The 26055-nt window shown below is 37.7% G+C and overlaps 1 protein-coding gene across 2 annotated transcripts in view; it reads left to right on the plus strand.

The window, feature by feature from the left end:
- The window catches only part of PARD3B (par-3 family cell polarity regulator beta), a 1103837-nt gene that overhangs the window by 479128 nt on the left and 598654 nt on the right, over positions 1-26055 (plus strand). For both annotated transcript variants that reach the window (XM_053597659.1, XM_053597658.1), the window contains exon 4: positions 4913-5022. In XM_053597659.1, the coding sequence (XP_053453634.1) occupies positions 4913-5022 (110 nt within the window). The remainder of the gene's footprint in view (positions 1-4912; positions 5023-26055) is intronic.

Here is a 26055-nt window from a genome sequence, read left to right on the forward strand (position 1 = left end):
GATATTAAATGATATAACTCTATCCCAAACTATCCATATATCCTCCAATGTGGAGCAAATTCACAGAGAGAGAGAGAGTTCGTACAGAAACTTATATAGATAACACTTCTCATTGGTATTTGCCTTCGTCTCTTGCATGATTTATTCATGAGCTTTTAACTAATATCTGCCTCTTTCAACACTGTTTTCCTGAAACTGAATTAGGTGACTCTTCTCCAGGTCATTTTAGTGACAATTAAAAGGAACTACAGGTAAGTAACTGTACCCCTTCAAGCTCCAGTTTCAGCGTACTTAAAATGGTGGTAACTGTAGAGTTAGAAGATGCACGGTCACTCCTAGACAACATGGGCACTCACGCCACTTCCTCCTCCTGTGAGGACATAGCTTAACCAGCACTAACTGGCTCCCCGCCTAGGAGGAGCTGCTGAGTCTTGCCATCTTCTTCATGCTGTGTGCAGCGAGTATTGTGTGAGTTTTTCCTGAATGTGAATGCCCCCGAGGACAGATGGGAAATGTTCTGGTAAGAAGTGAGCTTTTCCTGATGTGGCAAGACCTGATAGGATGTTGTCACCAGCAGCTACACACCCATTTGGGGGCTCTTCTGCTCCTGCTCCAAGTAGCTTTGCATGGCCTCCTTAGCACTTCGGTGCATTTGTCTAAATAACATGGGAACTCTGTGCAGCTCACAGTACGTGTGCGTTCACTGGGATGAGTTCTTCAACAGTCCATACGTAACCCACCTGGTACCTACCGTTACGTGCACTGAAATGTTCCTTCCAAAACATGCGGAGAGTAAGGTAAATGCCACGGCGGCTCATCTTAGCTCGGTCGTCTGCCTGCGTGCGGGTCCTGGTGTGTAACGGCACCTCAAATACTTAACCATGGAAAAACTTCGTGCAGTTACATGACATTTTTGCTTTAAAGGATTTAATATTCTGATTTTATTTGGACTTTGCTTCCAGTGTCTTTTAAACCATGATTCTAAGGAATGCCGTTGTTCCTTTAGGGCTTTGCCTCTAAAACCTAATGAGAATCTTTTCTCAGTTAACTGAAAATGACTAGTAAGTAGCAAAGTCCCCCATTTTTAAATTCCCTTCTTAGCCCATCTTTTTCTTTCTTCTTCTTCTTTTTTTTTTTTTTTTTGATGTTGCTGTGGCTCACTGGTAAAATACAAAGTGTAGGCTCTTGCATGTTTTTAAAGCAAAATGAAATAGATGAAAAACCAAAAATGCATATTATCTTTAGAATAGAAACATAAATTAGTTTTAACCAACAGTTAGACACTTAAAAATATAAATGTAAGACAACATTTTAGAATGATAAACTATAATTAGACTCCTGAATTCTTCCCAGAATGTTTTTACAAACACAAAATAGCACAAGCATGGAAAACATATATCTAAACAAAGAAAATTTCCTCTTTATCAAAAACAAAAGAACCTGAATTCAAATTTAATATGATAGACCAAAGATTAGGGTACTGGTGTTTAGGAGTAAAGAGCTTCTGAGATTTATGCATTTGATTCAAATGTAATAATAAAACTAATACAGAAGTATATGGTAAATGTCATAATGAAGAATATATGTCAGGAAAAACGAATTCTAAAACTTTAACAAGACACTTAATATGTTGCAATGGTATAGTAAATTTCCAAAAGAATGCAATTGGCTACCTCTCATATCTTTGAATAATATTGCTTTTATGAATATGCTATCACATAACCAGACATTTTGCAGCATTAATCATTGCTTGGGAGGTAAATAAAATGATGAATATCAGCCTGGCTACTAGATTAGCTTATGCATAGTATTTCATAGTTTTTTTCTTTTTCTTTTGTAGTACAGTTAAAAAAAATTCCAAAATAAAGCACTCTTCTCATTCATGATTCATTGATAATACAGCATCGTTAATCAGTAATAAAATAAATCAGTACTTATCCCTGGATCTCTTGTTTTGTTGTTGTTATGCAGAATTAGACTTTATTTACATATTATGGTGAAAATTGACCTCTAGAAATTCAGAATTTTGAGCAGCGGACAGTACTCACAACAAATGAATACCATTGCCTTTTTTTTTTTTTTAACTGGTGAGGGTGGAATTCTTGTGTGAAAATTACACACCCAGCTGTGCCATTTTCCATGTAAGCCTTAATTTATTTCAGCCTCTCATCAGTTCTGTTATATGCTGCTGTCACCAGGTTTTAAATGAGACTGTATCATAGAGTATTCCAAGTCCAACATCATAGACACTACAGAGGTAAAGCTCAGTTTATTCGACTCCAAAATAAACTAGTCCTCTCCACTGTGCTGATACATGGCAGAAGTATTAGTGTCTAATCCTCACTGTTAGGTTATAAACTCCTGTGCTGCGGAGGTCATGTTTCCTTGAGTCCTCCCCACCACCAGCAGCTTCTATAAAGCCGGATGGAGTTGTCTCCCTCCGGTTTTGGTTAGCTTTGCTTGCAGAATGTGACTTCTGCTATACTATATATGCCAGGATTTGCCCAAATCATCATCAGTACTTTTTATTTCTTGCCTTCTGTTGTACGCTAGGATATATTTTTCTTTATGTTTAAATTGGAACTCAGTCTCTTCATGTCAGTGGAGTTCAGCAATTTAACAAATAATTCTAAGAAGGGTTCTTTAAAACTCTGGGAAATAGCAGTTCATATTTAAAGATGCTCATTATTAATTTCAATATGGAATGATTTGCACTTGTTATTAACACGTTAAGGCCGCCAAAGAAAAATGAGAAGGTGACTCACCAGGAGACATTCAAGTGTGGAGTACAGAAATTTAGAGAAGAAAAGTTAATCCTGGTGAGGTAAGAATGTGTTTAAGAAAGATCTGGCCATGGTAAAGTTTGTTTTTTTAATGTGCCAAATAGCTGATACACTGATACAAAACTATCATCATCTGGGAATACACTAGAATACTCTGGCATATTGACTGAATATACACAGTTGAACACATGTTATTATAAAGTTATGGCTTAAATAATTTAGCATTCTGTTATTGAAAACAGCAGATACTGACAATTAGTGAGAAGTCATAGACGTGTTGTTAAAGTTGAATGAAAATTATCTACTGTGGCTTCTTTAAAAAGAATGCATTTATTACCCAAGAAAAATGTAAAAATGTCATTTATATTCCCTATATAATCATATATGCATGACTCAGCTTGAAAATAAATCTGTCAATCACTAAAATTTTCATTTCTGTGCCCCAAGTCAACTTGATTTTTGTCAATGAGAAAAATACTGCCATTTTTTGTTTATTGTTTTTCTCCAATTCAAGATTAACTTGTAGGGTACCAGCCTGGTTACATGCTTAGAAACAAACCCAGTTTGTTTCATGGATTTTGCCCCCATTTTCTTCTGAATTTTAAAAATAATGGGTTGCTTCAGTGGATATTGCATTTATACTGCCTTGTTCGTTTCATGTTACTGATAATTGATGGGATTAATCTGAAAGGAGCCTGGTCTTCAGGTCACCTGAGGGAGGGAATGAAATACTGGTATAGGATTGGGATCCTATTTTCTTAAGATATCATGGTACTTTTTCTTCTACTCTTATTATTATTTTTTTAAAAATATTTCACTCTGAGAACAATTTCCTACAATACAATTATTGGTATGTCAGTTGCTTTAGAAACGTTTGTGATGGAAAGGGTGAGAAGTAAATGCAGGGATGTCCATTAAGAAGGAAATACAGTAATGTGCAGGTGGACTTTGTAACGCCTTTAGGCATAGGTCTGTATCCTAAGTCGGATGTTAATTTCTTACTATGGAAGAAGTTATTTTCTAAAAAGCAAATTCGGTCTGGGAAAAAATGAAAAATATTAGCAATTCTATGCTTTGCACAGAATAAGAATGTTGGAGCACATATTAAAATCAGGTTTTGTAAATAACTTACAAAATGGACGAAAAATGTTCCTTTAAACTGCAATAGCTTGAGAGGGTTGGAGAATTATTTTCATACTGATATATGGAAAATTACATTTCAATGTTTTCTACTCTTTTCCCGAAAGTATGCAAATAAAACGTTAATTTTTATATGAGAGTGATTTTTAAAGCACAAGCAGATTTTTTTGGAGACTTTTCTCTATAGTGGCCAATTTTGCATGAAACAAATTATTTTAGGCCTAATTACAGTGAGAGTACTTTGGCTTCTGGCTCTGCTAAGGTTGAATTTTATTTGAACTTTCTAATAGTATGATCTTTTTTTCAAAGATCTTTTTTCATTTAATAACTGACTCAAATATTTAATAGTGGAAGCTTTCATTAAATGCAAAAGAAATCAGAATATATTTTTAGAAGAACTAACTTTCTTTATCAGTTCTTTCTGCTTTAGGAGAAAAGGAAGAGAAGAGAACAATCTCTTGGTGTACTTAAATAGATACTAATGCTATCACCCCAGCAAATAACTTATTTTAGTTATATCATCATTCCAAAGATCGGAGGAGCTCCAAGCAGCAGTGATAACTATACTTCTAACTTGGCTGGATCTTATGTCAGTTAATAGTTTTATATTAACTGACATTGACTGTGTGCACCCTTTCACTCATCAGCTGGGTGATCATTCTTTTTAATACTCTCATGTATTTTCTAGATCAGTGTTTATATAGCACACAGTCAACTTTTGCATTATCTAACAGATTTTGATAAATACAATGGCTTGTTTTGAAATGCAAGTGGGGAAAGATGGGAGTTGTAAGATTTTGTTTCCATGTGTCACTCTATAAATAGATGACAAAAACATCATTAAATGGATTAATTTACAAGCATCCTTAGAAATAGAATGTTTTCACATGAAAGCATGTTGTAAACTTTTTAATTAAAGTGCATTGTGCCATGCACTCTCTGGCCCACCAGGGTTCTTCTGACCTCTGCCCTCTTCCTTTGTCCTGCAGGCACGCCACTGCTGGTGAGAAGAAGCAGCGACCCAGTCCCCGGCCCACCTGCTGACGCCCAGCCAAGCACTTCACACCCTGGCGGCCAGAGTGTAAAACCTGTTGTTCCAGTAGGTACCCGGCTGTTTGCGTTTCTAATAAAAGATCAAAGTACCTTACTCATAGACTAACTGGGACTTTGCAGTCTTAACTAAATTGATAATTAGATAGAGATCTTTCAATGGCTATATAGTGATAGCTTGGTAAAACCTATTGTTCATACATAGTTACAGTGATAGCTGTTGTCTATATAGCACTGATTATGTGCCAAGCACTGTTTTAAGTTCTTTACTGAAGTTTTCTAGATGTCCACTTCAAGGCGAACACAAGTGTTTGTCTCTTTTTTACTGACAATGAAACTGAGGCAGAGAAATTCAGTAATTTGTATAAGGTCACCTAGCTGATCATTGCCAGAGCCAGGAACTTCGCCCAGGTGGTCTGGCTCCAAAGTCCCCGCTTTTAACCAGCGCACTGTGTACGCCGTTGCATTTGCTTCACCCCTGGCCCCCACTTCCAAGTACCCAAGGGCACAGTTTCTGTATTTTGATGTGTTAATACAGTCCTTTGCAGAGACATACCATGGTGAAGGATTTCAAGCTCCCAATATTAAGCATATGTCGTATCTGGATCGGATTTCTATAAATCAGCATTCGGACTGAAGAAAAATAAAATTATATACCCAAAGTACTTATAACCAGATACACTTTTAACCGCTATGCATGTAACCAGTAGATTAAGTGGAGAATGATTTCCTGAAGTGATGATATCCTCCTTCCATTTAAGGCTATGGCATCATCCTGCTAAATCCTCAGCTGCTTTGAAGAGCTGTAATTGTGGATAATCCTTTCAAATAGCCTGAGAGTTAGATTTTGATTAATGGCTATATATCATTGAAATGGGTGATCTTCAATAACTATATTAAAAACTTCTTTAAAAGTAAGGTGGTTTCTCATTTTAAAACTCTGTTGTCTGTAATGCCCTAAGGAAAAATAAAATCACCTTGGGGGTGTTTAAGGATGCTGTATTAGTTAAACAAATTCTCCTGGACTGGTCTTGTCGGGAACCAATGCCAATGTGTATGAAACAGGAGTCACTATACCAGATCATTGGATACTTGGGTATTTACTGATAGATTTGTGGCAACATTTTGGCTACTTATTTTCTTAAACAAGGAAGCAAGTGTCTTGTAATTATTTTAGATGTAGTACTTTTTCACTATCCTATTTAAAACTCTTAATCCTTTTAAGGAAATATATTTAATGGAACATTAATAAAAATCAGTGTGTGTTGTCCTTTAATATAAGTACAAACCAATATGGGTGTTTTCAAACACACACGCACACTCACGCACACACACACTGCTTGAGACCATGCTGAACCTAATTATATTGGACTGGGGAGAGAAAACTATTAACTGACATAAGAATTCCATGAAAGAGAAGAACTATGATTTAGTGCTCATTTTTAATGTCTGTATTCCCTGAAGTGAGACTGCGTCTGATTTACATGTTACTATTATTTGCAGGCAGAAAATCTACCAAGGTTTATTTCCATGTTTCTATTTCTGTCACTCTGTGCTTAAACCAACTGAAAGGCATCAATATCGCTTTTCCTGGGTGTGTGTGTGGGGGGGGAAATGATGGCTTCTGTCTTTCTCATAGATTCTGTAGCCAAAATATAACATCAGAGAGTTCCAAGTTGGGGTATAGGGAGATATGTTACTACTAGCAAAAATGTGTGTCATAAATCAGGAAGAAATGCTGGCAACCAAAACCCTTGCACCTCACCCTTACCCGAGTTATCAAACATGGGCTGCGTCTCCAGCAGTAAAAAGGAAAATAGGCATGTTCCTTTCCTTGTCTTTCCTGTGGATAATGGAGTAAAAACCTGAGACCCAAAGAGGAGTCCAGTCCTTGCGTTTGTGTGGAATAGTGGCCTCTGTGAGGGTTTTATTTCTTCAATTTTAAAATGATTTCCATGAAGCCTGTACGGCTTAATATTCCAAGGTATAGATACTATGCCTTATTTATCTTTCTTATTCTAGTATCGAGTACACAGAAGGTGCTCAACGTGTGTTTTGGACATTTCTAAGCCTGGGGAAAGTTCTAGAAGTTCTTAGCAATTAACCAGGTTATTCATTAATTAGTAATTAATCTAACCCATCCATTCTCTCTGTTGCCCCCAAGGAGTAGTCTACCAGATCAGTGTTTATCTGCTTCAGAGTACGGTTCACTCCAGGTGAAAGAAAGAGACCCTCACTGCACTACTGTGAAAGTGTTGGTAAGGACAGTTAGGTAGAACTCTTTTTTTTAACCTAGAAGAAAGATGTGTGTTTATGTCGTGTATTGTAATTTTAGTCACCATATCCCTGTATATCCAAACTCGTGCACTATTTAGAGCTATGGCTGGCCAGTATATGGTGGCCGCCAGCCACACGTGGCTATTGAGTGCTTGAAATGAGTCTGACCCCAATGGATGTGGTGTTTTAAGTGGGATTCACATACAGGATTTCAAAGATTGTGGTGTTAAAAATATAATGTAAAAGGTCTCCTTAATAATTGGTATATATTGTCTATTATGTATCAATAATAGTTCAGTATATTAGGTTGAATAAAATACATTATAAAAAGTATCTTTCACGTGTTTCTTACTTTTTTCTAACATAGCTATAAGAAAACTTAAAATTACATTTATGGTTCTTATTCTGGTTTGTTAGACAGGGCAGCCCCAGAGAGAAGTAGGATTGGGTGTGGTATTAATGAAATCATTTCAGATCCTCAGGGGACGATCTCTGAGCTCCACATCATCTCTTGGGCAGCAGTATGATTAGGTTTTCTTAGGGTGGTTGTGGTTTGTGCCTCTTGTTCTGGCATAATTATTCGTGGTGTCTTTACTAACTCTGAGGTGTCCACGTAGGGGTGACAAATTACATGATACTCCACACGTAACCCTATTGTCACTTTCTTTGTTTGCTGGGTGCTCAGAGAAGCAGCCTGTCAAGGAAACCATGGGAACGTAACAGCCACAACTCTTTTTATCTGCACAGTGCAGAGGAGGTTCTGCGTGGCAGGACCTGAGCCCAGAAAGTGCAGCCTTGGAGATGTGATATTTCTCTCCATCTCGAAAAAAAATTCTCTAGTGTATAATTTTTCCTAATGTTTCCTCCACAGCTTCAGCTGTATCATTCTCGGTTCCTATGAGTTAATAAGTGATGATGAGCATGGAGAGTGTGTGATAATTAGTCACATAGTAACTAGTAAGAAAAATAGTTGCTTGAAAAGCCATGTCAACCGCATTATAGTCCAGTATCCAAGGGAAGAAAACAATCAAAATTCCCATCCCTTAAACAGAGTGTTCACATGTACGTAATTCACAGATGGCAGAGCCTCAAGTGGGTTATGTTCAATCATTACCAAGAAGTGAAACTTACTTATAACCCTCAGCATAAGAAGCTATAAGAATGAATATTTGACACATTTGATTATGTTGAAATATTGCCTTTAAAACCACAGTTGATGACTGTTATTTTTAGTTGCACTTCATCAGGCTTACCGTGGAGAGAAGAATTTTCACTGATGCTCTGAGATATGTGTTTCTGAAAAGTTGGAAAAGTTATACTTTTTTTCTGGCTGATTAAGTTATTATAGATTGGTTAAAGTGTACACTCTTATTGGAGTTTTGAAAAAGGCTTAAATTAAAAAAATCAAATTCTCTGCAAGATTCAAATTTTGTACATATATTGAGAAGCCATCAAGTCTCAGTATTTATTACTTAGAATGCCACCAGACTCACAGAGGGGAAATTTGTTCCCCTCTTCCTCCTCTCACAGACGTACCCAGTTATCAGAATAGTACAATTACTAATGTGCAAACAGGAATGGCTATTTCTCTTTCAAGGTAATAGCAAATATAATTCTACCGACTGCTTTTGAAAGAGAATCTAAGGAGCAGGATACTCTAGTGAGAGTCTGCTTGTGGGATATCTTACTTTCCTTTCTTTGATTGTAACCTGGTGCTCTTGGCTTAAGGGCAGGCCATAAAACTCACTTCTTGAAATTGATGTTCTCAAACTTACAGATGTAACAGAACTCTAAAACAGATGTGATTTTTTTTTTCTTAATATCCGGTTAACTACCATGGTTGTTTTGTGTTTTAATGACTGTTTATAGTTTTGAATTTAACCCCTAAGGCAAATTGATCCTGCAGGGTGAATAAATTAAAAGGTAGATTCCTGAAAATTATAATGCAATGGTTGTAATGGCATTGTTTGTTCTAAAACTGTTATTTTGCTCATAGCACCAGAGTAAAGAAAATTTTGATCATTTAAAGCTGAATGTCTAAAATACATTAGACAATATTTGGCAAATATTGGCAATATTTGGGCTCGTTGAATTGGAAGTCCATGGGTGGATTTTAGGGGCTCTTTATGCCTTGGCATGGTCTAGAGGTGTATATGCGTGTTTCAGGAAAGAGACTGTATCACTATTCAAATAGTAAAACAGCAAAAATCAAAAACCACTGATTGGGGGTCAGATTAAATAAGGTAGGGAAGCCACCGATTCCCAGAGTATGAGGAAGAATAGAGGGAGAGAATTACCACCTCCTCCCTGCAAATACGTTTCAAACAATTTATGTCATTTCATCATATCATCACCTTGTTAGAGAACATACAGTATGTAAATTCAAGATTTTAAGATGAATAAAAGTTTCTGACTTTCAACATAGTGGTTAGCAACTCTAAAGTTATAGATAAAGCATTGGTTGTGGGGAGCAACCCTAAGGAAGTGTTCCGGGTCATCCTGTGTGTTCCGCTGGGACAAGAAGTGAAAATGTTCTTTGAAGTTTAGAATATTTCATCAGTAAAGACAGCGGCAGGTAGGGCAGGTAGCTATCAGTGAGAGAAAATAGTCCCGCTAATTGGCAGCCTTTTCTTTATATCTTGCATATAATTTGTGTAGTATTGATTTGAAAAATTATTTCTCCTTTGTATATCACAAATCTCCCCAAGTATGTCATATATATTGAAATTATATTGAACATTATACTTGATGTTACCCTAGATTAAACCTTCTCAAATCCATGGAAAAATTGTCTGCTTGAAATTTAAATAGCTTGGTGCTCTGGAGCAGGATGTTTGCTGTGTGTTGCTGACTATAGAAGTCCAACATAAAACTTACAAAATATTCTGAATGGCCAAATCGCATTTTTCTATCCACAAAATAAATGGATAGACGTTAAGTAGCTGTAGAAACACCAGAGCAAAATAATTGTTGGAGGCACCGATGCATATTTTGGAAGGAGGGTTCTAGCCATTGTCTTTCAACAAGGAATGACGGATGCTGAAGAGCAAAAGGGAGCGAGAAGTAACATGTACTATAGACTTATATTATTTAGAGATACTGAAGCTACAAAAGGTTTTTCTTTTTTCTCCTCCCCAACCTCACAGTGATTTAATAATGGTTCTGGTGTTTGTAACTCCAGCTGTTCACGCCGTGTGCTGATAAGACCAGAGCTTGGAGACACTGCAAGGATGGTTTTCACATGGCTTTGTTTTTAAAAGATAAAGCTGCCATCCAATATTTCATGGGGCCAAATGTTTACTTAGTTTGGCAAGTTTAGGTAGCTTAATTTTTGAAGCAGTGATGCTAAGACTCAAGTTCAGGTAGGGAAAATTCAGAAGCCCAATTTAACTCTGCAACAGAGCTTTCCCCCATTTCCTGCAGAAGGCAGTGAAACAAATTGGGCTTATCTGAATGTCGGTAGCATAGCTAACCAGGGAACCGGGAATTGTGATCCCTGTTCAGGTGTGTGCGCCGCCACTGTTCTTCTCGCATTTGGTCCAAAACTGAGTCTAACAGAATGATTGCTATTAAGAGGTCAATTTCCAAAATTAAAAGGAAGCCATAAACATGTCTTTTTGTTGTTGTGTAGACCTGATATGAACGTGATGAAAATTGAATGAGTTTTGCTTTCATGTCAAAATAAATTGACTAATGCCCGCAGTGTCCAAGCTTCCTGCACTGTACCATCTGGGAAGCCTGAGACCTGGCTTCTGTCCTCGAGAAACTCAGAGCCTAAGTCATGCAGACCAGACCTAAAGTAGTTAAACAACACTAGAAGGCTGCTCGCGTGTGTCAGATGATTTTTAACAATCAGAGTAGGTGTTTCCTGCCTTGAGTCTGTGCTTTGGCTCTCTGCACAGCCTCGCTGACCGAGTTGAATGGCCATGCGCAGTGTCTCTGTACAGCTCCTGTTCCCTGAAATGTAACTGCTTGCTCTCCTGCCGGCTTCTTTTCAGGACTGTGAGCTCTTCAGAGGCCCAGGCGTGTATTCATTTCTGTATTGACACCCCCGCCACCCCCCCCACCCACACACACCGTAAGCAGAGCATCTAGCACACAGTAAGCTATCACAAATATATGACTAGATGATAAAAATCTTTATTTCTGAAAAGGGCAAGATGAATTTCATAATAACTTTTAACCAATGTTAACTCATTCTGTGAAGATCTGTTATATATGTGGGTACATGTATACTACACGTGTGTGTACATACAATACACATGTGTATGTATATGTGAAATTCCCTATTTAACATACTCTTTTGTTCCTCAAATACATTTGTTTTATTATTATCTGCTTTAGGACAATGTGTTACCTGTTGCTTGGTATTGTCAAGGAAAAAGATATGTTTAAACATACATTTCCCACTTGGAATTAAAATGTGGGTTGGTGGCTGAGGTCAGCAATTTGAATTGTGAAACCCTTTCGACTTCTTACAATTCTAGTAGTGACTTCCGCATAGAAATTTGTTCTGAGAAAGAATAGAAATTATGGGAAGAGAAAAAACTTTGATAACTCTAGATATGAACTAGTATAAAACCTAATTTTGTGAGTGATCCTAACATGCCAGAGAATAGAAACTAATATATAAGCACTGGAGTCAATTATCTGGGTCCTGCCTCTTTTTTCAGCAAAACTGTGGGTTCTAGAGTCGCATAGGTTAGTGATCTTGGTGGTTTTAGCTTTGTAATTTTCTAATAATAGTGTACAAAACACCTAGAAAAACCTTGATTAGGTTAGAAATTTCTGCAAAGTTTCCTATATCCATTACATCTAAAGATTTTCCCTTCTAAATTTTTATACTATTTCATCTTCTTTTAGAAAGTTTTTTTCTCATTTCAAATGATTTGGAAAAAAATAAAAATACTCCTGGTATGTGAGTTTATTAAAGAGTATGGAGACATTTACAAGGTGTTTCTAGGCAAAACATTAATAAACATCTCAACCTCACTTTAGTAGTGTGGGCAGATGTAATTTGGCAGTGTTGTTTGAAATTTGGTAAAGATGATGTTTGAAGTAGTTTTATTTTAAAGGTCAAGTCCTTTGCCTGATTGCATCAATATCTCTGTGACACTGAGAAAATTATTTATATAGTGGATGATTTTCTCAGAAATTTGGTGTAACAGGAAATAATAAATAGAGAAAATACGTGATCTCTAGTTGTTCTTAGGGACTTAAACATTTCGACTCGTGACTTCAGGGTTCCAGATGTGAATTATTAACTTGGTTGGTATGAATTCAACTTAACATTTTATTTTAATGTCTTAGTATTCATAAAAGTTCATGGGATGAGATTAGCTTTCTATCCAATGCAACAAAAACCTGTTTATCAGTCAAAAGAATAATAGCAAGAAATACTTCTTTAAAATACACGCAGACACAAAGGCAATGGCGTAAAAGCCTGCATATGCACACATACCCACCCTTCAATTCTTTAGACAGGTACCACTGCCTAAATCTGAAGGCCAGTGTGCAAATAGGTTACTTTCAAATGCGAGTCGGGGGTCCAGACGGTGCTGTCCACGTTCTGAACTCCCATATGCATCTTCCGTAATGTAGACATATACTAAAGATTGATGGCAGGAAAAGAGAGGGTTAATGACAGTTTATCTTGAAAAGCAGCATTGAGAGGAAAGGAAAACGTTCGTGGTGTGATTCATAGAAATCTCTTCTGATGGAGGATTTTTTTTTTTTTTTCTCACAACATAAATGCTTCTGAAGTACAAGTTTCATTTTGGTTTCTGCTTTCAAAATTTTGTCATAGAATGACATTGTACAGACATTTAAAAGACTTCTTTCTCAGGCGAGTGGCCCCTTTCCTAATAGCTCTGTTCTTTAAAACAGAATTTTGATTTAGATGAATCACATTTTAAAAGTAGCTACTGTGTGTGTTTTACGCTTGTGGAAACATATAGCCTTCTCATAATCAGCATGAGTGCTTGTCACCATTCAGCTTTTCATGTCTGATTAAATGATCATAGGGACATCTGGAGGGAGTTAGTTCTGAAGTAACTGGTGTGAGGCACTGGAGAATCCAAAGCCTTCTGGCAGACTTTAACCATTAAAAAAATTGCTACTTTTAGCAAGTCTTTTTTAAGTTGCAACTGGCTGAACATTTTCAGACTGTGGTAGCCCTGATTTTCCAACTGATTTTTCAGACAGAACCCCCTACCTCTTAAGCAAAGGATGAGAACATAGCATTTAAAAAAACAAACAAACATATACCTCTTTAAAAGGAAAAGATAGATAACTTAAAGCATTAGGAACTGGGATTGGTTGACTTGCTTAAATTTTTTCTCTGCTTTTTATTTTAACCATTCACTTTCAAGCTTTTTAAATTTTACCTTTAAATAAAACGTATTTGATATTCAGCTATCTTCTCATGAGGATCCAAAGATAAATAGATATCAAAACAGTTGATACTGTTATGGTGTGACAGCACATGTTAAGAATACCTATAAAAAGTTCATACATTGACCTAGTTAAAATTGTATCCAAATAGTCTCACAAAATGTAGACATTGTTTCATTACAGGTTGTATAAAGGCCAATGAAGTTTTCATAGTGTGAAAAGATTCCTTATTTTTTTTTTTTCTTTTTTTTTCTTTTTTTTTTTTTTATTGTTGGGGATTCATTGAGGGTACAATAAGCCAGTTACACTGATTGCAATTGTTAGGTAAAGTCCCTCTTGCAATCATGTCTTGCCCCCATAAAGTGTGACATACACTAAGGCCCCACCCCCCTCCCTCCATCCCTCTTTCTGCTTCCCCCCCCCATAACCTTAATTGTCATTAATTGTCCTCATATCAAGATTGAGTACATAGGATTCATGCTTCTCCATTCTTGTGATGCTTTACTAAGAATAATGTCTTCCACTTCCATCCAGGTTAATACGAAGGATGTAAAGTCTCCATTTTTTTTGATGGCTGAATAGTATTCCATGGTATACATATACCACAGCTTGTTAATCCATTCCTGGGTTGGTGGGCATTTAGGCTGTTTCCACATTTTGGCGATTGTAAATTGAGCTGCAACAAACAGTCTAGTACAAGTGTCCTTATGATAAAAGGATTTTTTTCCTTCTGGGTAGATGCCCAGTAATGGGATTGCAGGATCAAATGGGAGGTCTAGCTTGAGTGCTTTGAGGTTTCTCCATACTTCCTTCCAGAAAGGTTGTACTAGTTTGCAGTCCCACCAGCAGTGTAAAAGTGTTCCCTTCTCTCCACATCCACGCCAGCATCTGCAGTTTTGAGATTTTGTGATGTGGGCCATTCTCACTGGGGTTAGATGATATCTCAGGGATGTTTTGATTTGCATTTCTCTAATATATAGAGATGATGAACATTTTTTCATGTGTTTGTTAGCCATTCGTCTGTCGTCTTTAGAGAAAGTTCTGTTCATGTCTCTTGCCCATTGATATAAGGGATTGTTGGCTTTTTTCATGTGGATTAATTTGAGTTCTCTATAGATTCTGGTTATCAAGCTTTTGTCTGATTGAAAATATGCAAATATCCTTTCCCATTGTGTGGGTTGTCTCTTTGCTTTGGTTATTGTCTCCTTAGCTGTACAGAAGCTTTTCAGTTTAATGAAGTCCCATTTGTTTATTTTTGTTGTTGTTGCAATTGCCATGGCAGTCTTCTTCATGAAGTCTTCCCCCAGGCCAATATCTTCCAGTGTTTTTCCTATGCTTTCTTTGAGGATTTTTATTGTTTCATGCCTTAAATTTAAGTCCTTTATCCATCTTGAATCAATTTTTGTGAGTGGGGAAAGGTGTGGGTCCAGATTCAGTCTTTTACATGTAGACATCCAATTCTCCCAACACCATTTATTGAATAGGGAGTCTTTCCCCCAAGGTAAGTTCTTGTTTGGTTTATCGAAGATTAGGTGGTTGTAAGATGTTAGTTTCAGTTCTTGGTGTTCAATTCGATTCCAAGTGTCTATGTCTCTGTTTTTGTGCCAGTACCATGCTGTCTTGAGCACTATGGCTTTGTAGTACAGACTAAAATCTGGTATGCTGATGCCCCCAGCTTTATTTTTGTTACTAAGAACTGCCTTTGCTATACGGGTTTTTTTCCGGTTCCATACAAAATGCAGAATCATTTTTTCCAAATCTTGAAAGTACGATGTAGGTACTTTGATAGGAATGGCATTGAATAGGTAGATTGCTTTGGGAAGTATAGACATTTTAACAATGTTGATTCTTCCCATCCATGAGCATGGTATGTTCTTCCATTTGTTAAAATCCTCTGCTATTTCCTTTCTGAGGAGTTCATAGTTTTCTTTATAGAGGTCCTTCACCTCCTTCGTTAGGTATATTCCTAGGTATTTCATTTTCTTTGAAACTATGGTGAAGGGAGTTGTGTCCTTAATTAGCTTCTCATCTTGACTGTTATTGGTGTATACAAAGGCTACTGACTTGTGGACATTGATTTTATATCCTGAAACATTACTGTATTTTTTGATGACTTCTAGGAGTCTTGTGGTTGAGTCTTTGGGGTTCTCTAAGTATAAGATCATGTCGTCAGCAAAGAGGGAGAGTTTGACCTCCTCTGCTCCCATTTGGATTCCCTTTATTTCCTTGTCTTGCCTAATTGTATTGGCTAGAACTTCCAGCACTATGTTGAATAGTAAAGGTGACAGAGGACAACCTTGTCTGGTTCCAGTTCTGAGAGGAAAAGCTTTCAGTTTTACTCCATTCAGTAAAATATTGGCTGTGGGTTTGTCATAGATAGCTTCAATCAGTTTTAGAAATGTGCCACCTATGCCTATACTCTTCAGTGTTCTAATTAGAAAAGGATGCTGGATTTTATCAAATGCTTTTTCTGCATCTATTGAGAGGATCATGTGATCTTTATTTTTGCCTCTGTTAATATGGTGGATAACGTTTATGGACTTGCGTATGTTAAACCAGCCTTGCATCCCTGGGATGAAGCCTACTTGATCATGATGAATGACTTTTTTGATGATAAGCTGTAATCTATTGGCTAGGATTTTGTTGAGAATTTTTCCATCTATATTCATGAGTGAGATTGGTCTGAAATTCTCCTTTTTGTTTGGGTCTTTTCCTGGTTTTGGTATCAGGGTGATGTTTGCTTCATAGAATGTGTTGGGGAAGATTCCTTCTTCCTCAATTTTTTGGAATAATTTCTGCAGTACAGGAATAAGCTCTTCCTTGAAGGTTTGATAGAATTCTGGAGTGAAGCCATCTGGACCAGGGCATTTTTTGGTTGGAAGCTTTTTTATTGTTTCTTTGATCTCAGTGCTTGAAATTGGTCTGTTCAGGAGGTCTATTTCTTCCTGGCTAAGTCTAGGGAGAGGGTGTGATTCCAAATATTGATCCATTTCCTTCACATTGTCAAATTTCTGGGCATAGAGTTTCTGGTAGTATTCAGAGATGATCTCTTGTATCTCTGTGGGATCAGTTGTTATTTCCCCTTTATCGTTTCTGATTGAGGTTACTAGAGATTTTACTTTTCTATTCCTCGTTAGTCTGGCCAATGGTTTATGTATTTTATTTATTTTTTCAAAAAACCAACTCCTTGTTTCATTAATTTTCTGAATGATTCTTTTGTTTTCAATTTCATTGATCTCTGATTTGATTTTGGATATTTCTTTTCTTCTACTGAGTTTAGGCTTAGATTGTTCTTCTTTTTCCATTTCCATAAGATCTCTTGTGAGATTGTTGACGTGCTCTCTTTCTGTTTTTCGAATGTAGGCATCTAAAGCGATGAATTTTCCTCTCAAAACTGCTTTTGCAGTATCCCACAGGTTTTGGTAGCTTGTGTCTTCATTGTTGTTATGCTCAAGGAAGTTAATGATTTCCTGTTTTATTTCTTCCTGCACCCATCTGTTATTCAACAGAAGATTGTTTAATTTCCATGCCTTTGGGTGGGGTCGAGCATTTTTGTTAGAGTTGAGTTCCACCTTTAGTGCCTTATGGTCTGAGAAGATACAAGGTAAAATTTCAATTCTTTTGATTCTGTTGATATTTGTTTTGTGTCCCAGGATATGATCAATTTTGGAGAAAGTTCCATGGGGTGATGAGAAGAATGTATATTCTTTATCTTTGGGGTGGAGTGTTCTATATGCGTCTATCAAGCATAGTTGTTCTAGGGTCTCATTTAAATCTCTTATGTCTTTGTTTAATTTCTGTTTAGAGGATCTGTCCAGCTCTGTAAGAGGTGTGTTAAAGTCCCCTGTTATGATGGTATTGTCAGATATCATATTGCTCAGACTGAGTAAGGTCTGCTTCAAGAATCTGGGAGCATTTAAATTGGGTGCATAAATATTTAGAATTGAAATGTCTTCTTGTTGTATTTTTTCCTTGACCAATATAAAGTGACCATCTTTGTCTTTTTTGACTTTAGTTGCTTTAAATCCACATGTATCTGAAAATAAGATTGCAACTCCTCTTTTCTTCTGAATTCCATTTGCCTGAAAAATTGTCTTCCAACCCTTGACTCGGAGCTTTAATTTGTCTTTTGAAGCCAGATGTGTTTCTTGCAGACAGCAAATGGATGGCTTGTGTTTTTTAATCCAGTCAGCCAATCTATGTCTCTTCAGTGGGGAATTCAAGCCATTAACATTTATGGAGATAATTGATAAGTGTGGTAGTATTCTATTCGTCTTATTTGGTGAAACTCCATTGCTTAGTTTTATCCTTTGCATCAGTGTGGAGGTTAGGTTCTGTCCTTTGATTTCTGAGTTCTTACTTTGCTGCTGATCCATTGTGGTGGTCAGTGTGCAGAACAGGTTGAAGTATTTCCTGTAGAGCTGGTCTTGTTGTGGCGAATTTTCTCAATGTTTGTATATCCGTAAATGATTTGATTTCTCCGTCAATTTTGAAGCTTAGCTTAGCAGGGTACAGAATTCTGGGCTGAAAATTGTTCTGTTTAAGTAGATTAAAGGTAGATGACCATTGTCTTCTTGCTTGGAAAGTTTCATTAGAGAAGTCTGCGGTCACTCTGATGGATTTGCCCCTGTAGGTCAACTGGCGCTTACTCCTGGCAGCTTGCAGAATCTTTTCTTTTGTCTTGACTTTGGACAGGTTCATCACAATGTGTCTTGGAGAAGCTCGGTTAGAGTTGAGGCGACCTGGGGTCCGATATCCCTCTGAAAGCAGTGTGTCAGACTCTTTGGTGATGTTTGGGAAATTTTCTTTTATAATATTCTCTAGTATGGCTTCCATTCCTCTGGGGCATTCTTCTTCCCCTTCTGGAATTCCTATAACTCGTATGTTGGAACGCTTCATAAAGTCCCATAATGCTGACAGTGAATGTTCTGCTTTCTCTCTCTTCTTTTCTGCCTCTTTTACTATCTGAGTTATCTCAAAAACTTTGTCTTCTACCTCTGAAATTCTTTCTTCTGCATGGTCTAACCTGTTGCTGATACTTTCCATTGCATCTTTAAGTTCCCTGATTGACTGTTTCATTTCCTTCAGCTCTGCTATATCCTTTTTATATTCTTCATATCGTTCATCTCTGATTTGATTCTGTTTTTGGATTTCCTTTTGGTTATTTTCCACTTTATTAGCAGTTTCCTTCATTGTTTCCATCATTTCTTTCATTGTTTTCAACATGTGTATTCTAAATTCCCTTTCTGTCATTCCTAACATTTCTGTATAGGTGGAATCCTCTGCAGTAGCTACCTCATGGTCCCTTGGCGGGGTTGTTCTGGACTGGTTCTTCATGTTGCCTGGAGTTTTCTGCTGATTCTTCCTCATGAGTGATTTCTTTTATCTGTTTCCTTGCCCTAATTTTCCTTTCACTTCCTCTTGCTCTTTAAGTTCTTGTGCCTGTGGACTAAGGGTTACAGGACCAGAAGGGTGAGAAGGTTGAAGAGCAAAAAAGGGGATGAAAGAAAGGAGAACCGAGTGATAAGAAAAAAAAAGAAAGATAGAGAAAGGAGAGGGGGTGGGGATAAGGAATATTGACAAAAAGAAGAGAGGCACAGAAAGAGGGAGACAGGGCAATATAGGTGTACAGTAGGGTACTTTGACACAACCTTAAAAAACCCCACCTTCTGGGGGTGCCCAGTGGGGTGGTTCCCTTGATGTCAGCAGCTCTTTGCTAACCTGATCAGATACAGGACCCCACCTCCACCAAGTAGAGAGGAAAGACAAAAATGCTATAAATCAAACCAAAACAAGCAAACAGAAAACTTTACGGGGATAAAATTGGGTGAAAAACCAAGTGATAGTGGTAGAAACACTAGCAAAAATGAAGTTGTAGTTATTAAAAAAGGCAGCAATGGGAAATTATAATTAAACCAGTAAAATTGAGAAAGAAAAAGGGATCTGTATGGAAAAGATTGAAATTAAAAAACAAAAGAACATCAACAACGTCAAAATAAACAAACAAAAAAAACACAACCAAACAAAAAAAAAAAAAAGAAAGAAAGAAAAAAATACACAACCAAAAACAAAGCAGTTTGTATATGTTATTGAATATTGTCTGGGCAACACGTGGTCTTCTGGGGTATGAGATGTTAGTCACAGTTCTGATACGCCTGGAGGCTGCTGATTTCTCAAACCTCAGCAGGTAGACACCCTAAATCTCTCTTCAGCCCACTTAAAAGGCACTTTGAACTTGTAAACTTGCTGAGCAGAAGCTTTCCCAGCTTTCTCGCTGGAATCACTCCTGAAGTGGCTATCCACTTACTCAGTGTGCCAAAATCGGTCTCACTCTGCCCCTGAGGGTTAGGGCTGCAAGGCGGCTCAGACCCAACCCTTAGGCTACTTGGTTGCTGGGTTACCCGCTCCCACCCGTTTCTAGCTCTGCGACTCTGAGGGCGGAGCTTGCCGGGGCAGATCACTGACAATGGTTCCGTGTGACCCACCGCCAAACAGTTTTAGCTCCGTCTGGCTCAGCGGCTCAGACTGGGGCCCTAGACAACGGCCAAAGTTCTCCACCCTCCCACTCAGGCCTTCCCCAAGGCAGTTCAACTCAGTGCCAAGTCCAAGGACATCAAAACAGTTCACAGGTAAGGCCTTTCTGGTTTGCAGTCTCGCTGCTACTGAACTTACAGTTGTGGGCGGGTTTAGACGGATTGAACACACGCGACCACTTGCCGGTTTTCCACTGTTTTAGTCCTCCTCTTGGGGTCCAGAAGTCTCTCGCTGACTCCCTGTATCCTCATAGGAGTGATGGTAGGCAGATCCCACCAGCCAGAGATGCCTGAAGTCCTATCTCCCCAGACTCACGGTGCCCAGATGCAAGGAAGCTGTTACTCGGCTGCCATCTTGCTCCGCCAGATTCCTTATTTTTTCATGAATACAATCATTTTATTTATATATCTATCTATATGTTTGAACATATTTACAAAATCTAACCTCGTCTACTTATACATATGTAATCTCCTGCCTTGAAACCACAAACCATTCTCCATACGTTCAGGATATATTTTAAATTTCTTTGTATACTTTTTTTTTTTTTTTTTGAGACAGGATCTCCCTCTGTCACTGGGGTAGAATGCAGGCTGTCATCATAGCTTCTCAGCAACCTCAAACTCGTAGGCACAAACGATCCTCCTGCCTCAGCCTCCCGAGCAGCTAGGGCTGAAGGTGCACATCACCACCCCCACCTGATTTTTCTATTTTTTGTAGAGACAGGCTCTCACTCTTGTTCAGGCTAATCTAGAATTCCTGGCCTTAAGCAATCCTCTCACCTCAGCCTTCTAAAGTGTTAGGATTATAGATGTGAGCCACTGCTCCTGGCCTCCTTTTTTGTAGAATGCACACAATATTTACCATGTTATCCATTTTTAAAGGTATAGTTCAGTGGTGTAAGTAAATTCATGTTGTTTTGCGTCCATCACCACAGTCTGTTCCTATAACTCTTCGACTTGAAACCCTAAAGCTCAATAATCATTAAACGATCATCTCCTCCTCTCCCTATGCCCTGGCAACTGTCATTCTACTTTGTATGATTTTTGCCTACCGTAGATACCTTACGTAATGGAATCATGATGTATTTGCCCTTTTACGACTGGCTTATTTCACTCAGCATAATGTCCTTAACCTGTATCCACGTTGTAGCATATGTCAGAATTTCCTTCCTTTATAAGGATGAATAATACCACATTTTGCTGATCCTTCCATCAGTGGACACTGGGTTGCTTTCATATTTTTCCTATGGTGAACATGGGTGTACAGATATCTCTTCAAGACTTTCCTTTTAATCCTTTCAGTATATATGCAGAAGTAGAATTAATGGATCATACAGTTATTCTAATTTCCATTTTTTGAGGAGCCACAAAATTGTTTTCCTCGGAAATAGATCATTTTACATCCCTACCAGCAGAGTACAGGTATTCTGATTTCTCCACATCCTTGCCAACACTTGTTATTTTCTCTTTTGTTTTATTTATAGTAGTCATCCTAATGAGCATGAAGAACTATTTCATTGTGGTTTTGATTTGCATTTCCTTGGTGGTTAATGATGTTGAGCATCTTTTGAAGTCCTTTGCTATTCATATACTTTCTTTGGAGAAACATCTTTGTAAGTCCTTTGCCTAATTTTGAATGGGGCAAAATTTATTTTGTTATCGAATTTTTGGGATTCTCTATGTATTCTGGATATTGATTCCATATTGGATACATGCCTTGCAAATATTTTTTTTTCCTTTTCTGTAGGTTGCCTTTCACTCTGTGCCCTTTGCACAAAAGTAATTTTTAGGAAGTTATATTTGTCTGTTATTTTTTTTCCTTTGGTTGCCCATGATTTTTGTGTCATATATGAAAAGTCACTGCCAAATCCAATGGTATAAAGATTACACCCTATGCTTTCTTCTAAGAGTTTTATAGTGATAGCTCTTATGTTTGACTCTTTGATTTATTTGGGTTAATTTTTGTACATGGTGTTAGGAAAGGATTATTTTGCCTGTGAATATCCAGTTTCCCCAACACCATTTGTTGAAAAAACTGTTCCTTCCCCCATTAGATGGTCTCATCACAATTGTTGAAAATCATTTGACTGCATATGTGAGGGTTTATTTCTAAATTGTTGACGTGGCAGTTTACAGCCTAATCTCAGCCTATATGCTTAGCTTTATTTATCTCTAGTCAGACTGCATGAAGCACCCTATTTTTGCCACTTACAGTTTTTTACACATATACACACATGCTTTTGCCCACCTATTTCTTCTGCCAGACAGAAGAAATGTTTGCCCCTTTTGCCCTGGTGAATGTCCCATTATCCTTCAAAATCCAACGCAGTGGTCTCCTTAGTAATCCTTGCCAATCAATTTTCTGTTTTAGGCAGAATTTGCCACTTCCCCCCACACCGTGACGTGCTGGGATATCCCTATTGTGATTTGTCCTGTCTGTGGCCGTGTAATGCTATTGAGCATTGATGGACGGAGGGGCTTCCCCTGCCCAATTCCAAGTGCTAGAGTTTGACCTCAGATGTGTCCAAATTTGAAGGGCAGACTCCTCCCTCTCCCACTCTGATCAAATGTAGAGTTTGTTCTCATGATGCTGCCGTTGTCCAGACACTTTGGTCAATCTTCCTTTGAAACCACCTCCAAAGCCAGTTTGAGTCCCTCCTCCTAAAAAATTATTTTTTCCATGAAAAATGGTACTGTTCTGTTTGATGCCAAAGGTTATATTATACAGTTAGTCTCAAATGACTTGTCTCTTTATACAATTCAGACATCCCTATGAAGGAGAAAGATCTGCTACTATAAAGAACTTGATGCAGGTATTAAAAGACATTAATGGAGGAATAGATTCAGATGTGCTTGAAGTGGTACAGTTATATATCCATATCGATGTTCTTTGTTTATCCACTTGTCTGGTGGTTAAGACAACCAGGTTTATCCCTGACTCATCCACTGGCTCTTTGTCAGGTTAGGTAAGTATAATTCTGCTCTCTGTCTGGAAGAAGATCATCTTCCATCTTGGTCACAGTGGAATTTCAAGGTTAATGGCTTTTATCTTGAGTATAGCACTTAGCAGACTGTGGGTGCTTAATATATGTTAATAATAGTGATAATAATGAATGTTGATAATTAGAGGTCTTTTATAATTAGTAAATTTTCTATGTGTGTTAAATATAATTAAAGCGAAATGATTTAAATTCATATGCATGTGTACAAAATCTACAGCTAGCCACAGCTTTTATTTTTAGCTTCTTAACTGACATCATGTGTGTGGATGCCATGCTACGAAATTCAATTATAGTGAATTTCCCAGTTTCACCAGGGTCATGCACAAGAACCTACGCATGGTTCTAAGTCTGTCAACTAGAAAGGCATCTGTTCAAGTTGAGAAAAACATGATTGGAGCTTGACCAAATGAAAATTTTGCATCAGACATCATTATTATTCCCAACATCCTCCTATGAGCTCTACTGGGAGAGAAAGGTAATTTACTATAAGCTAGGCGACATCCTAGAAAAACAGGTAACAGATCTGCCTGGAAGGTCCATAGGTGATGTAGGTGAAATAGAGGAAACAATAATCATAAATAACGCCCCAGGAAATTCAGCTCAAATGCTCAGGGTCACTTACGGTTATTATTTCTTAAGGTACTGGAGTGGGGGAGGTATAAACTGGGAGAGGAGCAGGCCAGAGTGGTTAAGAACATGGGCGCTAAACTTGACTGTGGGTCCAAATCTAATTCTACCACTGATTGGCTGGTCAATTTTTTATTAAGCATTTCCTTTATTTTTGGTCTTATTTTTCTCACCTGTAAAATAGTGATAAGAATAATACTTATCTCTTACTGCATTCCAGAGAAATAGATGAGTAATTATTTTTAAGAATTCTTAGAATACATGGTAAGCACTGTGTGTGTGCTAAGTAAATTATATGTGTTGGATTCACACTGTACATGGGGGGAAGAGTGTTGCATAAGATAGCCGATAGCTGGAGGCCTGAGAGTGATCTCTTAAAAACATAATCTGATCAGGGTTAGCTTTAGTTTATGGAAGGCACTTTGCACACACCCAAGAAAAGAAATGTTGATTGCAAAGTCAAGCATTAAATGCCTGTTGAGTGTCTTTTGCTGGTAGAGACCTTTGCAAGTTCTTTTCATTTAAAAACAAAACATACCCTTCCAAAGACCAGTTCTTAAGGCAATATTTGAAGGGCATCAATGAATCCAAGCCTGACTTTCCTCTCTGAATGTTACATGGTTCTTTTCCTTGTGATCATTTTGTTTAAGTTGAAAACACAGGGAGGCCCGGCTGGCTCAGTCAGTAGAGCACCGTAAGTTGAAAAGCTAAATAGGAACATGAAAGTAAGGATTAAGCAGCCACAGGGCAATTTCAAATGGTTCGGACCTGCCATCTCCAGAAGTTTTCTGGAGGGACCCTGCCTTTGTGTGTTTCTCTCATCTTCCTGCCCTGCTTCCTCTGTCTTGAACCACCTTCCTCACTTGTCCATGAGACAGAAACCTTCTCATTTGTTTAAGGCAAGACTAAAACATCAGCCCCTTTTCCTATCACTTTTCTGGAACCTTACTCCCAGGCAGAAGCATGGCACCTCGTCAATAATATTAATAAAAGTTATGTATTATATGGCATTTACTGAGATCATGCTCAAAGTCTGTGATCAGAGGAAGCACTATTTAATATAAAAACAAAATATCAGTGGTCAGCATGAGAGTCACACAGAGAGCACAGTCTTGGTGACCTCGAATCACACACCTCCGCCTGGACTCAGGTGTGCTCTGGAGCTGACCGTCCCCTCCTCAGTCCCTGCTTGCCCTCTTCCCTGAGTGTTTCCTACTTCTCTCCCAAACAGTAAGAACACCCTCACCTACATGTGTGGACAGAAAGTGCACGGAGGGCGGAGAATGTGTTTTCCAGTCTTTGCAGGCCAGCACGTCGCATGCGGTGGGTATTTAACAACTCATGGACTGGCGGAATAAGTGAACAAATGAATAAATGAAAGAAGCAGTGGAGAACCAAATGGAAAGGGAGGAAAAATGAATAAGTTCTCAGATTCTGACAGGCTAATCTTTCTGTAGAGAAAAGATTCTAAGGCAGCCTTTAAGTAAAGAAGAGAATGTTTTTAAAGGTACCATACTGTAGTATTTTTTTTTTTGGTATTAACATTTTCTATACTCTCTTTTAAATAATAAACAAGTGGACTTGAATCCATTCAGCATGAAACTTATTTCCATCTAGTGTCCATACCTATATAACAAAATAAAACAGAACAGAGAGAGGCCTCTGAGAGTACTGTGACATTTCTGCATTTTTAATATAGTTCAAACTCCATCACTCCTTGTCATTTCCCAGATTCTTTTACTGTAAGCATGGTCACAATGGGGTGCGGGAGAGCGTTTGTTTGGAAATTACTATATAATTTATTAATCTATTGTATTTATATATCATTATTCACCTTCAGCCTCTGATCAGTATTTTCTTCGCTATTTTTAAATATGTAATTTAATTCAGCTGGGTATATTTGGGATCGCAGTTATAGAAACTACTAAAACGAACATTTAAAGTCAAAATTTAGATATCCCCCACTTCAAACATTTATCTTTTCTTTGTGTTGTCAACATTATAATTCCTCTAGCTATCTGGAAATATACAATAAATTATATACAGGTATCAAAATATTACATGTTCCCCCTAAAATACGTACAACTATGATAAATCAATGAAAAATACAAAATAAAGTACAAGAAAAATTATACATTCTTTAAATGAGGTAAAAATTTGAGTTTTTCTGGAGTTTTCAAATGCTTTTGATAAAAAAAAAACCTAGAAATTAGTCTTTCTATGGGCCAAAGGGTTCAGGTAGGAAAATGC

This window comes from Nycticebus coucang, chromosome 7 (genome assembly GCF_027406575.1).
Source record: "Nycticebus coucang isolate mNycCou1 chromosome 7, mNycCou1.pri, whole genome shotgun sequence".
In the NCBI taxonomy this organism is placed as follows: Eukaryota; Metazoa; Chordata; class Mammalia; order Primates; family Lorisidae; genus Nycticebus; species Nycticebus coucang.